The 15,069-nt window shown below is 53.3% G+C and overlaps 1 protein-coding gene across 5 annotated transcripts in view; it reads right to left on the bottom strand.

The window, feature by feature from the left end:
• The window catches only part of NRF1 (nuclear respiratory factor 1), a 62,933-nt gene that overhangs the window by 17,846 nt on the left and 30,018 nt on the right, over window positions 1–15,069 (bottom strand). For 2 of the 5 annotated variants that reach the window (XR_007900998.1, XR_007900999.1), the window contains exons 8-11: window positions 14,761–14,862; window positions 10,744–10,901; window positions 8,424–8,548; window positions 46–3,745 (exon numbers count right to left, since the gene is read on the bottom strand). Coding sequence is in view for 3 of the 5 variants with exons in the window: in XM_051773713.1 (XP_051629673.1) it covers window positions 3,596–3,745; window positions 8,424–8,548; window positions 10,744–10,901; window positions 14,761–14,862 (535 nt within the window). In the remaining 2 variants the exon portion in view is untranslated. The remainder of the gene's footprint in view (window positions 1–45; window positions 3,746–8,423; window positions 8,549–10,743; window positions 10,902–14,760; window positions 14,863–15,069) is intronic. The other 3 variants (XM_051773713.1, XM_051773714.1, XM_051773715.1) reach the window with 2 other exon arrangements.

Genomic DNA, 15,069 nt, shown 5'->3' with positions numbered 1-15,069 from the left:
CTGATCCATGTTAGGAAACCTCTGATCCAGGTTGGGTTAGGAAACCTCTGATCCAAGGTTGAGTTAGGAATCCTCTGATCCAAGGCTGGGTTAGGAATCCTCTGATCCAGGTTGGGTTAGGAATCCTCTGATCCAGGTTCCAGACACCCTTCAGAAATCCCTCCATCCCTTCCCATCCCTATTCCTGGACTGGAAACAGCGGCAAGCTTGGAAATGCTTGTCCTGCTGCCCACCCTGCCTGCCATTCCTTTCCTGCCTGGATTCCACCACAGCTCTTTTTAGGCAGAAGCTTGTCCAAGGATTGAAATTCCCACCTCTGGCAGACACCCCCAAAAGCTGCTGTGACCAAGGGACACCCCCAGAGCCCCGGAGTGAGGACCAGCAGAGCTCAGGACCTTGGAATGGGGCTCTCTAAGCCAAGCTGTTGGAGATTTCCTCATCATAAACTGGGAGAAACACCCAGAATTGAACGAGAACGTTGGTGATGGTGAAGTGGAATGAAAAGTCTCACTGAGAGATCACAGAATCATGGAATGGTTTGGGCTGGAGGGACCTTAAAGCCCATCCAGTGCCACCCCTGCCATGGGCAGGGACACCTTCCACCAGCCCAGGTTTCTCCAGCCCAGCCTTGGACACTTCCAGGGATCCAGGGGCAGCCACAGTTTCTCTGGGAAATCCATTCCAGCCCCTCCCCACCCTCCCAGCCAGGAATTCCTTCCCAATATCCCACCTATCCCTGCCCTCTGGCACTGGGAAGCCATTCCCTGTGTCCTGTCCCTCCATGCCTTGTCCCCAGTCCCTCTCCAGCTCTCCTGGAGCCCCTTTGGGCCCTGGAAGGGGCTCTCAGCTCTCCCTGGAGCATTGACTTCTTGGAAAAGGAAGAAAGGCAAGATCCAGTGGCTATAAACACATTATTCCACCTGCCCAAAGGCCTCTCCTCAGTGCCCACCCTGCCCTGAGTGGCTCCTTCTGGAGCCACATGGATTAATGGGGGACTGTGGGATGGAGGTGCAGAAACCTGGACAGATATCACCCAAATACACCCAATAAACAGGCTCCAAGTCCAACCTAAACCCACCATGAATTCCTAAAGCATCCCATTCATCCAGGGTGCTCCCACCCACACCCAGCTAGGACTGTTTTGTGGTGAAAGGTGACCATGTAAATTATTGTCAAACAACAGGGATCCCTCAGATGTGGGAGTTTCCCAACATGACAACTCAGGAGAGGGATCAGTGAGCGGTGTCAGATCACCTGGACGTTCCAAGGGAAGTTCAAGGTCAGCCAAAAGAACTTGGCCTTCCTGCTGGGATCACAAAGATGGGAACTGCTCTGGGCAGAGCCAGACCACAACTGCTTTGGAGCCTTGCAGCAGACACCAGGCAGCTCCTCTTTTAAAATTGATGGATAAAGAAGAAGAAATCCTGCTCCCTTCCCCTCTCCCAGCCCGGAACAAAAGGGGAACATATTGCAACTGTGCCGAGGGAGAGAGGAGGCTGCTGTCTGTTCCTTTAAATGTAACGTTAATGCCCTGTAATCAGCTTTAATTTTTAAACAGGCCCAGCCCTCCTGTCCATTCCCCCTAATTCGGGACACGTGGAAGGTAAATGGGCTGTGCTGGTGACAGCTGGGGAGCCTCAGTGCCTCGGGACAGCAGGGGACAGGGCAGGGGACAGGGCAGGGGACACAGGCAGGGGACACGGGCAGGGGACACGGGCAGGGGACACGGGCAGGGCAGGGGAGGTGCTGGAGATGCTGCCAGGTCAGGGACGTGGTGCCAAACAGGGCACAGCTCATTTGTGGGTGGAAACTGTCTGAAAGCAACGGGACTGGCAGGAATTCTGGAGGGGCTGAACCAGCCAAGGGCTCGGCAGGGACACCCTGCCCTGACCAGAGTGGGTCTCTTTTGGGGGAGGGAGGGAAGGAAAGGGCAGTGGCTTCTGGGGGGGGGCAGTGGCTTTTGGGGACAGCAGCAGATCAAGGCAGGACTGAGCCACTCCTGGTGTCTCCCCGGGGTGCTGCCCTTGTGTCCCAGCTGAAGAGCAGCCTGGAGGCTCCACGTGACTCCCGGATGCAGAACAGGGACACAAAACCCCCCGGGAGGCTCCTGGAGCTCTTCCAGCACCGTCCCCTTTGCCAGGAGGAGAGAGGCCTGTGGCACACCCAGGTTGCTCATCACACACGAAGATTTGTCTCCACGAATCCCACATTGGTTTGGGGTGCAAGGGACCTCAAAGATCATCCAGTTCCAGCCCCGACACCTTCCACTCTCCCAGGTTGCTCCAACCTGCCCTTGGACACTTCCAGGGATCCAGGGGCAGCCACAGCTTCTCCGGGCAACCCGTGCCAGGGCCTCCCAACTCTCACAGGGGAATTTCTTCCTCATATCCCACCTAACCTGCCCTCCTTCACCTCAAGGTCGTTCCCCCTTGTCCTGTCACTCCACGCCCTTGGGAAAAGCCCCTCTCCAGCCTTCCCACAAACCCCCTTCACACACTGGAAACGCTGCTAGAGGGTCTGCCCGGGGCCTTCCCTTCCCCAGAGGGCTAAACCAAGTGACTAAAGCGAGGTTTCCCCAGCCCAAAAGCCCGGCAGTGCCCGGGAACAGCCGCTATTTTTAGCCGCGGTTGGTGGGCAGACAAATCCTAATCGGCAGCGGAGCCGCCTCGTCATCAGGGCCGAGATCAGGCCGAGCAAAGCCACCCGGGACAGCCCCGAGGCCCAGGGACGGCCTGAGCCCGGCCCTGCCCGGGATTAGTGCCCGGGAATCAGGCAGGGCAGCAGCAAATGCCAGCGGGGCCGAGGGGATGGGATGGAGGGCAAGGCCGAGGCCGGCGGGAATCGGCCCCACTGGAAGTTCAGGGGAGACGGAGCTGCAATCCCGGGATTGGGGAATGTTTGGGCTCTTGTTCCCGCTGGGAAAGGCCTGACTGCTGGGACTGGAGCTGCCACGATGCCAACACACATGGAAGCTGGGAAAAGGTGTGGGCACAGGGATGAGGTGCCCCCTCTTTGTGGGGTACAGTGAGTGTGCTTGAATCGTGGGATCATTAGGGGTGGAAAAGAATTCCCAGATCAAATCCAACCATCCCCCAGCACTGCCAAGGCCACCACTGACCCCCTGTCCCCAAATGCCACATCCACAGGGCTTGGAAACCCCTCCAGGGATGAGGACTCCACCCCTGCAGCCCCTTCCAATGCCTGACAACCCCTTCCATGAGGGAATTTCCCCTGATATCCAACCTGGACCTCCCCTGGTGCGATTTGGGGCCGTTTCCTCTAGTCCTGTCCCTTGTTCCCTGGGAGAACAGACCCAGACTTGACACAGGTTAAGCTCATGACTGAGGCTTATGCCAAGGTATTTTAGAGTCCATCAAAGCCCTGTTGCTGATAATTACCCATTTGTGCCCACTAATTTGTCCTCTAGGAAACACCTCTCCCTATTCCTGGAGTTGCTCAGTGAATCCAGGAATTCCCACTCACCCCTTTTATCTTTCCTCCTTGGCTGCCAGCCTCTTTCCTACCCTCTCCTCTGAAACACATCTGCCCAACCTGATTTTCCTCACCCTTCCTTCACATCGGGAATAAATCCTACCTGTTTCAGGGTAAACCTTCATTAAAAAATTCTGTTCCCACCAGGAAGGCCCTACAACAAGCTTGACTCTTTCCTTCCTGTCCTCCTCGGCGCAAGCAAGCTGATCTGCACTTTGCCAAGCTGCTAGCGACTCATTTGGCTCCACCTTCCCTAAAAAAAGGAGATCCAACAGGAAAAACAGAAAATAGTGCTTTTAAAAACTGACATTTGCAGCCTCTCAGCCTCCTCCCCCCCGATTTATGATTATTTTCCTCGTGTACAGAACCGCTGGTTCCGTGTCACACCTCCCTGTCCTGAGGCACCCCAAAGCCAGGAGAGCGGGGTCCTGACGCCTGCCTTTCCCTCCTGGATGTGTTTCCAACTGTAAACAGCCCTCCCAGAGCCACGTGGGATCGGGATCCACGCTCCAGGCCTGCCAGGAGGAGGATTCCCCATTTCCCATCTGCGCGGCCGAGGGTGGGGACAGGTTTCCACCTGACAGCTCGCTGGTTCTGCGTGGGAAGCTCGGCAGCCTCGGCCAGGACTGAGGCTTTTCCAGCACTTAAACCTCTTCCCAGCCCCAAGTCACCACCTGGAGCAGCAATTCCGGGCGGGAGGTTCCCCTAAATGCCACGGGGAGCTCGTTTATCCCGTGCTAACCGGGAAGAGGCGCTCCCGGACTGACGCCTCGTTCCCGGGGTTTGCGAAAGCTGGGAGCTGGTTAATCCCCCCCTGCCCACGTCAGAGCCCTAATGCTCTTCCCATCACAAATCCTGGCTCGCCCCCAGCCCTAAGCACGGCCCCCTTGGGGCGTGGGGAGATCTGGGGTTGGATGTTTTGGGTGGATTTTGGGGTGGAGGAGGGCGAGGCTCACAGTGGGCTCCCCATTTGTGCTCCCAGGAGCATCTCCAGCAGCACAGGGAGGGGATACCTCAGGAAAACGGGCTTTGGGGACAGGAAAATGTGCTCCAGGGACCTGCTGCTGCAGGTGAGGCCAAGGGGGACAGACCAGGATCCACTGGATCTCTGGCTGTGCCAAGCTCAGCTCTGTGAAATGAATTCCCTGCTCACGGCCTGATCCCACATCTCCCACTGCTCTTCCCACACCCGGGTTTGAATCCCAGCTGGAGCCTGGGATTCCAAATGCCACCTCCAGAATGCCCCACACTGCACAAGGCCACAGCAGCCCCAGACTCGTGGGGGCACCGAGGCTGTGGAAGCTCCTTTGCTGGGGCAGGGAATGGCTCGGAGCTCTGCCCCAGCCCTGAGCTCTCCTGTGCAGGCAGCAGCCTCATCAATATTTCAGGAGGCAGCCGGGAAGCCCGTGGCCCTGGCAGCTCTCAGGGCCCATCAGATCAATGTCAAACAAAGGGCTGTGGGGTGAGGACGCTCTGGCCCCGCTCAGGCCCCGCTCCTTCCCCAGAGAGTTTCTTCCTCTGCTCCCAAAGCAGCTCCAGAGCTCAGAGCTTCCCCCTTTTCCACCCAGCTTGAGGAATAGAATCATAGAATCCTAGAATCAGCTGGGTTGGAAGGGACCTCTGAGATCATCCAGCCCAACCCTTGATCCACTACTGCTGTGGTTCCCAGCCCATGGCACTGATGCCACATCCAGTCTGTCCTTAAACACCTCCAGGGATGGAGAATCCCCCACTTCCCTGGGCAGCCCATTCCAGTGGCTGAGCACCCTCTCTGCAAAGAAATTCTTCCTGATATCCAACCTAAACCTCCCCTGGCACAGCTGAAGACCCAGCCCTCTTGTCTTGCTGATGGTTGCCTGGGAAAAGAGCCCAACCCCCCCCGGCTCCCCCCTCCTGGCAGGGAGTTGCAGAGAGTGAGGAGGTCTCCCCTGAGCCTCCTCCTCTCCAGGCTGAGCCCCCCCAGCTCCCTCAGCCTCTCCTCCCAGCACTTGTGCTCCAGTCCCTTCCCCAGCCTCGTTGCTCTCCTAATAGGTGCTGCCACCACCCCCTGTGCTGGCTCTGAGTGTTCCTTGGTCTAATGCCAACCACTTAAGGAGGGCCCATCTGAGCCTGCGGCCGCGGGGTCACCGGTTCCCGCATCCCGGCTCCGAGCAGATGCTCGGGAGCAGCCAGGAAACCATAATGCACTTAAGGCAGTCTGACACTGCAGAGGGAGCAGGGGATCCTATTTCCTTTGCCTGCAAATGGAACCCATCACCAGATCAGCCTGCGGTGCTCCAGGACGTTCCCCGGCTCCCCGCAGGAGATCCAGATATCCAGCCCCACATTCCAAGGTGTCCATGAGGGGAGGTTTCTCCCTTTTTTAGCTGTCTTGGTTGTTCTTGTATCACCTAATTATTATTCAGGTAATAATTCCAGAGAATGGGTGGGAAAAGCGCCATACTGGGGCAGAAAGAAAAACTAATAACAGAGAATAATTACATCTAATGGTTAAAATCAGCAATGAAACACCTTGTCCGACCCTGAGACATTTCCAGGGAGTCATGGAATGGTTTGGATGGGAAGGGACCTTAAGGATCATCCAGTTCCACCCCCTGCCATGGGCAGGGACACCTTCCACTAGTCCAGGTTGCTCCAAGCCCCTTCCTGGCCTTGGACACTTCCAGGGATGAGGAAGTGTGAAAACAGTCTCCTTTTCCCTATCAATAAGATGGGGATAAATTTCTATCCCTTCCAGGGAAAGTGAAGTGGGTAAGGGATTGGAATCCCTCAGGAAAGCCCTGCAGAAGGGTAAGAGCATTCCTGGAAAGAAGCACTCATTGGGAATATCAGCAAATTAAGGCTTTGCCAAACAACACCGAGCAGGGGGAATTTGCTGGTGAATCCCATCGCGGCTCTGGGAGGTGTTTTCCCCCTCCTTCCCGCAGCCAGTCGTCCCAAATCACCCCCAGTTCCATCTCCTCCGGACAGAGGGAGTGGTTTGTTCCTCCTGCATCAAACCACGAAGCGTCCAGGAGGCTGCTGACGCTCCCACCCCGGAGGAGGCGGGTAAACCCTCCATCTGCTCCCCATCCCCAGCCGGAGCCAGAGGGAATGGATACCACCATCTCCCGCAGCCCCCGGGGACATCTATTAGCCGCTTACGTAATCCAAACCACCGGCCAGGCGCTTCCAGGGGCTACAAAGCCCTTCCCCTTAATGCCACCGGAGATTAGAGAGCCCCAATCGAAGGCGAGCGGGGAGCGGGAGAGGGGCCCGCGGGCGAGGTTGGGCTCGGGGAAAATGCGGCAGCCTCTCCCCCCTCTTAATGCACTCGAAATCCCTGCTGACTCCCAGCTCCGCTGCTAAAAAAAAAAAAAGGAAAAAAGGAAAAAAAAAACCTAAACCAACCCCTAGCTCAGCCGGCATTACAGTGATATTAAAGCGACGCCGGGAGGGCGAGTTTTTTTTGGGGGGAGAAGCATCCGGAGGAATCCGGAGGAGCTCGAAAGCGTTTTGGGAGCGGGCCAAAGGCAGCCGGGGCGCGGGTGTGCGGCGGGGCACCCACGTGCTCTGCCAAAGCTGATTAGTCGCTGGTTTTGAGCATCCAGGGGCAGATAAACCCCCGGCACCGATCGCGACACGCCCCGGCCCTTCCCTGGGTGACAGATGCGCTGCCAGCCCCCGGGGCAGGGGTTTCGCTCCGTTCCTGCTCCCTCTTCGGGCCGGCTGACCCCACAGCAAGGGAACCGAACCAACCCACCCCCGGGCAAACTCCTCTCCCGCCGCGCGGTTTTTGGAGCGGACTGAACGCCGACCCCTCCGAACCAGCGCGTTCCCTGCGAGAAGGGCTGTGATGGAATTCAACCCCGAGGTCTCATCTGGCCAGGTCCCTGCTTCCCGTGCCAAGTGACAAGGCAGGGAGTCGCTGCTGTGCCACCTGACCTCACGTGCTTGCCCCCCCCTTTGACAATTAACACCCAGACAGCCCGGTCCTCAAGGTGACTCTGTGGCTCCCCCCTCTGTGTCCTCTCTGAGCTTATTTTGACAAACCTCCTTCCAATTTAATCCAAATAACCGCCGAGTTTCTTCTCTGAACTCGGAAAGCATCACAGGATCAGGCTGGAAAAGACCTCTGGGATCACTGAGTCCAACCTGTGACCCCAGACACCACCAAGTCCCCCAGCCCAGAGCACCCAGTGCCACGTCCAGTCCTTCCCTGGACACCTCCAGGGTCAGGCAGAGGCTCAGGGCAACTGGAGGCAGTGGATGGGACACATTTGCACATTCCAGCACCATCCCTTGAACCAATTTCTGTGCATTTAGTTTCCTTTAATAGGAGCTTAGTTTGAATAGCTGCAAAAAGCCACCAGACTTGGCAGAAGAGACACCAAACAAGTGGTGAGAAATCCTGCAGAGAATCCCTAAAAGTAAAGGATTGACTCTGGGAGCAAGAGGGAAAATAAAGCAGGAGCCAAAGGACAGCTGAGGGACCCTGGAAGGTCTCACCTGAGCAGAAAAGCAACAGGTGCTCAAGAGCAGCCACCAAACCCACAAAAAAAAAGCTTTGAGAAGGGAAAGAAATGAGAAGGTAATAAAATGTTGGTCATTCCCTCACGGGGAAGAGTCTGGGGATGAGTTTATCGTGGCACCAACTGGTTGTGTTGGTTGGTCAAGGCTGGTCCTCCCTGTGCTGGGCACTGTGCAGGTGCAGAATGGGAAGGAGCTTTCCAAAAAAAACCCCTAAGGATAAAGAGGAGGGAAAGAGCAGAGCCACCAGCACCATGGAATCAAACAAGAGCTCAGTGCCACCATCTCATTCTAAGGCCCAACCCGCTCAGTGACCACCTGCAGCTGGAAATTCTACCAGCAAAACCTGGGCATTTCAGCAAAAAGAGAGTAAACCCCTCCAGTTAAGAGCACAGGAATGCCAAGCCCCCCAGCAGCCTTACCATTGGCATCCTGCACGCCGGTGAGGGCTCCGACCGCCGCCGCCGTTTCTCCAGACAGGACAATCTGTCCCCCCCCTTGGAGAGTGGCTTCGGCCAGCGTGGCCACGGCGTGGGCAGCAGCTTCACTGTGGGCACGGAGGGCAGACAGGGCAATTAGGAACACCAAACCCACCAAACAACACCAAACCCACCAAGCAATCCCATTTGAACCAGGCAACGCACGTCAGGCGACATCCAGAAGGGAGGGATCCGCCCCGGGCCCGGGTGAAGCGGAAAATCTACACTGGAGGGGGAATTATGTGGGAAGAAGGTGGATCCAGTGGTTTTTTTGAGTCTGGAGAGGTCTTAGGATATCCCTGTCCTCTTACCTTTGCATCCTTTCAGTTGGGGTTCACTAAAACTTTGGGACAACCCAAGCGGTTGTTCCGTGGGGCTCCCTCCTGCCTCTGCTTTCAGGTACAAAACTCATCCTTTTGGCACATCCTGGGGCTCTGCAGATTCCAGAGCTACTCCCTTCATCCCTGACCCTGCCAGGCCGTGCCCAGGATCACACCACCAGCTCTGCCTTTAACTCCTCCCCAGCCAAGTGGTTTAATGATGCTTTTTAACGAGCGTTGTTTGTAGCACAGGGTTGTTTCATGTCCTCACACAAATGAGGCCGGAGCAAAGAGCCTTCTCATGGAACAACCCTGCTGTGGGAACAGCCAGTGGCAGATATTTGGGAAGGAGTGTGGATGATCCTTTCCTTCCTGCACCCTCCCAGCTTCCCAGAGGCTGCATCTGCACTATCAGCTTGGATTCGTCTGATCCCCTTGGAAACCCCTTTACACTTTTTGTTTCTGCAGCATCTCGGAGCAACAAATCCCACATTTAATCAGAAGAAAAACTGAATTAGGGTTCTGCACAAAGTCCTGCCTCAGCCCTTTGGCCTGGTACTCTGCTTTCCTCACAATTTCATAGACTTCCAGTAATCCCCTTCCCAAGCTGAAGAGGACTGTGGAATGGATTATTCCTGGGGTTTGATCACTCTTGTCCTTCCCAGACTTTTCCTGTTCAAGGGGAGCGACCACTTCTCACACTATTCCAGATGGAGATGCAACAAGTTAGTCCTGGCTTGTCCTTTGGGCCTTCCCCTCTAATGCCCAATATTCAACTTACTTTTTCAACAGTATCTGCTCGGCAGTGATTAAAAATCCCTGCCATGGGTCAGTGTGGCCCTGGCAGTGCTGGGGGATGGTTGGACTCCGGGGGCTCCGAGGGCTTTTCCAACCAAAACAACCTCACAATTCCTATGATTCTACTGCAGAAAGGCATTTGAGAAAACCCTCCAAAAACCTTTAGGAGAAACCCCACAAACCAAGGCTGTGGAGGAGCCTCTGACCATGAAGAGGGAGCAGGAATCAGCACCTGTCCTGCAGACACCCAGACAGCGCCTGGCACGGGAATTCCCTAAGGAAATTCAACCAGGCCAAGGGCCGGGTCCTGCCCTTTGGCCACAACAACCCCCTGCAGCTCCAGGCTGGGCTAGAGGGGCTGGAGAGCAGCCAGGCAGGAAGGGAGCTGGGAGTGGGGATGGACAAGAAGCTGAACATGAGCTAGAGTGTGCCCAGAGGGACAAGAAGGCCAATGGATCCTGGCCTGGCTCAGGAACAGGGTGGCCAACAGGTCCAGGGAAGTGATTCTGCCCCTGGACTCAGCGCTGGGGAGGCCACCCCTGGAGTGCTGTGTCCAGCTCTGGGCCCTGAGCTCAGGAAGGCCCTGGAGGGGCTGGAGCAGGGGCAGAGAAGAGCAGCCAGGCTGGGGAAGGGACTGGAGCCCAAGTGCTGGGAGGAGAGGCTGAGGGAGCTGGGGGGGCTCAGCCTGGAGAGGAGGAGGCTCAGGGGAGACCTCCTCACTCTCTGCAACTCCCTGCCAGGAGGGAGGAGCCGGGGGGGGTTGGGCTCTTTTCCCAGGGAACCATCAGCAAGACAAGAGGGCTCGGTCTCAAGCTGTGCCAGGGGAGGTTTAGGTTGGATATCAGGAAGAATTTCTTTGCAGAGAGGGTGCTCAGCCATTGGAATGGGCTGCCCAGGGAAGTGGGGGATTCTCCATCCCTGGAGATGTTTAAGGACAGACTGGATGTGGCATCAGTGCCATGGGCTGGGAACCACGGCGGGGTTGGATCAAGGGTTGGGCTGGATGATCTCAGAGGTCCCTTCCAACCCAGCTGATTCTGGGATTCTGGGATTCTATGAAAAGCCTCTCTCAGGACTGCCCAGAGGGATCTTTGCAGCGCTGGAATGAAACCCTTGGAGGTGCCAGGTGTTCCCAGGCTCCATACCTGTTGAGTGCCATGGTGACAGTGGCTCCCTGCTGCATCTCCTGGGACGCTGCCACGGCCGCCTCTGCCAGCGATGCCACCGCCTGCGTGGCCTCCGACGCCTGCGTCGTCTGGATGGTCATCTCACCCCCCTGTAGCGTCGCCCAGTTCTGCTCCACCTGCCAGGGACAGCACCAGGAGAGGACAGGAGGGTTGGGTGTCGCCCTGTGGGTGGGTGGGTGGGTGGCTGCTCCCTAAAGGGAAATTCCTGAAGCGGAATTCCTAAGGTTTCAAGGAGTGCCCGCACAGTCCTGCCAACACTCCGGCTTTGAGGGGGGGAAAAAGAAAGGGGAAGGCCTGGCTCCACCTGGGAATGTTGCTGGGCAACACCACCCTCCATCAGTATGTTCCATAAACATCCATGAAGGCCCTCAGCCACCCACAGATCCCTCTTGTCCGGCCAAATCCGCCACAAAAAGGGACGACGTGGTTGTTGCCGTACCCGGATCACAGGCTGGGATTTGATGAATTAGCTCTGCCAAATGGCCATAAATAAAACACAACCAGTTCCACCTCCAACTGAGGAAGAACCACTTCCCATGGAACTCGGGATCAGCTGCCCAGGGAGGGTGTGGAGTGTCCCTCTCCAGAGACATTCCAACCCCGCCCGGATGAGCTCTCGTGTCACCTGCTCTGGGTGGCCCTGGTTGGACTGAGTGACCCCCAGAGGTCCTTCCAACCCTAATAATTCTGGGATTCTGTGTTTCTGCAGTGCTGGAACCCCAGCATGGATCAGATCCCTCAGGAAAACGGGCTGTGTTTGCCTCACAGTTTCCATTTGCATCATCCACTGCCGTTTTGGGGAACGATCCATGTTCCCACTTGGGATTTCTTTGTACAGCACCTGCAAATTCCAAGAGGTTTGAGCCAACTGGGATGTCTCTATGCTCATCTATAAAAGATGATGTGGATGGAAGTGATCTTACAATTCCCTGGCTCCAGACCTTTCCATTAATAAATATTATATTACTTAAAGTTCGCCCATCTCAGTCGCTCATTTCCCACATTTCTCCGTTTGGGATTTCACAGCCCACAAGACAATGAATGTGTGGCCACAAAACCCACCAGGATGGGAACTGGAAATATGGACTGAACCCAGAAAAAAGCTGAGGAAGTGGAGGATGAAGGCCCATCACCCCAAATCCTACTGGCTTCTTTGCATGGTGATGAAGATCTTCCTCCAACTCCCATCCCTGCTCTCATCCCCATAAACCTTTTGAGGCCACTCCTGGTGAGTGGAGACACACAAATGCTGCAGAAGGTGAGGGGAAAAACCCACCTCAGTCTGTTCAGATGGTTAAAATGGTTAAGAAGGTAAAAATTCCATGGAAATTTTGCTGCCTTCGGGCAAGACAAGGATTAATCCCACCACTGGAAGGAGAGGGAGGGAGAACATCTGCCTTCCCACCCACTGTCCCAGTGGCTCTGTGCTCCCTAACAGGGATGGAACAAGGAAAGAAGGAGTGGAAGGAGGGACCTTCCAGGCTCTTCTCCCCACTGACATGAAGGTTTTCCTGCTGGGATATTCTGAAAGGATTGGAAACAACCTCAAAAATGATCCAGTTCCACCCCGGGGGGGGAGAGACACCTTCCACCGGACCAGGTCGCTCCGAGCTGGCCCGGGATGGATGAGCCCCATCCAGCCTGATTTGTGCCTCTGGAAAATTCCTTTCAGCTCTCAAAAAAAACCCTTGGAAAGCCTCGGGGCAGCTGCCAAGTGCCTCAAGGTGACTGCAGGCTCCTGGGCCGTGGGATGGCAGCAGGGGCTGCAGCTCGGCAGAGCTGTTCTGTGCTGCCACCTCTCGCCGGGACACCCCGGAGGGACCTGCAGCCTCACTCACAGGGGATTTGGGGGCGAGCAGGGGAAAAAGGAGGGAATTTAAAAAAAGAATAATTCGTGTTTTTGAAGGAATGTTCCTCAGACACGCAGAAAAAAAAAAGTGTTATTTGGTTAAAAAAAAAAAAAAGCAGCAGGAAAATAAATGTGTTCATTTTGTGAATGAATAAATGTGTAGGAGGTCGGGATCAGGCACTGGAGTGCCAAACAAAATACAGAATAGATAATCTACAGGAGGTACATTGAAATGCTAAAGAAAAGGTAAAATAAATAATCTATTGGAGGTATAAAAAGAAAAAAGTATAAGATTCAGACCTAAGGTTTCCACAACTTTGTGTTTGTGGAGTCCTGAGTCAAAATAGCAGCAGTTCAGCACCAAATCCACAGAAAAAGTCAGCTGATTCAAAAAAAAGTGGAAAAATATATGTGTGCAAGTGTAAGTGTTCAGATTTTGAAATGCCAAAGAAAACACAAAATAGATAATGGATAGGAGGTATACAGAAATGCCAAAGAAAAGGCAGAATAAATAATCTATTGGAGGTATAAAAAGAAAAAAGTATGAAATTCAGACCTAAGGCTTCCACCATAATTTTGTCTGTAGAGTCCTGAGTCAAAATAACAACAGTTCAGCACCAAATCCACAAAAAAAGTCTATTATTTGATTAAAAAAAAATGGAAAAATAAATGTGTGCAAGTGTAAGAGTTCAGGATTAGGCACCGAAGTGCCAAACAAAAGACAAAATAGATAATCTACAGGAGGTACATTGAAATGCCAAAGAAAAGGCAAAATAAATAATCTATTGGAGGTATAAAAAGAAAAAAGTATGAGATTCAGACCTAAGGCTTCCACCATAACTGCGTTTGTAAAACCCTGAGTCAAAATAACAACAGTTCAGCACCAAATCCACAGAAAAAATCTATTATTTGATTAAAAAAAAGGTGGAAAAATAAAATGTATGCAAGTGTAAGAGTTCAGATTTTGAAATGCCAAAGAAAACACAAAATAGATAATGGATAGGAGGTATATTGAAATGCCAAACAAAACCACAAAATATATAATCTATTGGAGGTATAAAAAGAAAAAAAAATAATGAAATTCAGACCTAAGGCTTCCACCATAATTGTGTTTGTAAAACCCTGAGTCAAAATAACAACAGTTCAGCACCAAATCCACAGAAAAAATCTATTATTTGATTAAAAAAAAGGTGGAAAAATAAAATGTATGCAAGTGTAAGAGTTCAGATTTTGAAATGCCAAAGAAAATACAAAATAGATAATCCATAGGAGGTATAAAAAAGGGTAAGAAATTCAGACTTAAGGTTTCCACCACAATTTTGTCTGTAGAGTCCTGAGTCAAACTAACAGCAGTTCAGCACCAAATCCACAGAAAAAAATCTATTATTTGATTAAAAAAAAAAAGTGGAAAAATAAATGTATGCAAGTGTAAGAGTTCAGGATTAAGCACTGAAGTGCCAAAGAAAATACAAAATAGATAATCTACAGTAGGTACATTGAAATGCTAAAGAAAAGGCAAAATAAATAATCTATTGGAGGTATAAAAAGAAAAAAGTATGAGATTCAGACCTAAGGTTTCCACAACTTTGTGTTTGTGGAGTCCTGAGTCAAAATAACAACAGTTCAGCACCAAATCCACAGAAAAAGTCTATTAGTTGATTAGAAAAAGGTGGAAAAATAAATGTGTGCAAGTGTAAGAGTTCAGATTTTGAAATGCCAAACAAAAGTACAAAATAGATAATCTATAGGAGGTACTAAAAAAAAATAAATATGGAATTCAGACCTAAGGTTTCCAAGGAGGTAAAAACAAAACCAGACGAAATCCAGGCACGAGGTTTCCAAAGGGATATAAATAAAAACTCACCCAATTCACACCTAAAGCTTCTGCCATAACTGGGTTATTCTGTGAATTTTGTTGAATTTGGTTTGCAGAGTCAAACCAACCCCAGCCCATCACTTTCTACATAAAATGACACAAATTTATGCAGAAATCCCCATTCCCGCGGGCTCCAACCCCCGGAATTCGGCGTTCCCCGTGACCAGCCGGCTGTAGGGGATGTTGGGTGAGGCTCAGAGGGCCCTGCTCCTGGCTGAGCTGCCCCCAGAGAGCTGCCCCAGGGTCTCACCTCTCCGTCGGCCACCGCGGAGTAGTTCACTTGTGCCACGGTGACCGTGGTGGGCAGCTCGGAGGCGTCGGCCAGCGTGGCCACCGTGGCGCCGGTGCCAACCTGAGGGACACGACAAAACGGGGCTGAGGAGGCCTGCTGGTGCAGGAGGGAGGCCATAAAACCCAGGTAAAGGGACATTTGGGTTAAAACAAGGAAAGAATAAAGGGTTTCAATGTGAGGGTGGCGAGACGCCGGCATGGGTCACCCAGGGGGGCTGTGGGTGCCCCAGCTCTGGGAGTGACCAAGGGCAGGTTGGGAGAGCTGGGG

Source organism: Manacus candei, unplaced genomic scaffold, assembly GCF_025592945.1.
Source record: "Manacus candei isolate 608988 ecotype Guabito, Panama unplaced genomic scaffold, ASM2559294v1 h1tg000174l, whole genome shotgun sequence".
Taxonomy (NCBI): Eukaryota; Metazoa; Chordata; class Aves; order Passeriformes; family Pipridae; genus Manacus; species Manacus candei.
The sequence above is the reverse complement of the archived record's forward strand: the minus strand, read 5'-3'. Positions and strand labels throughout refer to the sequence as shown.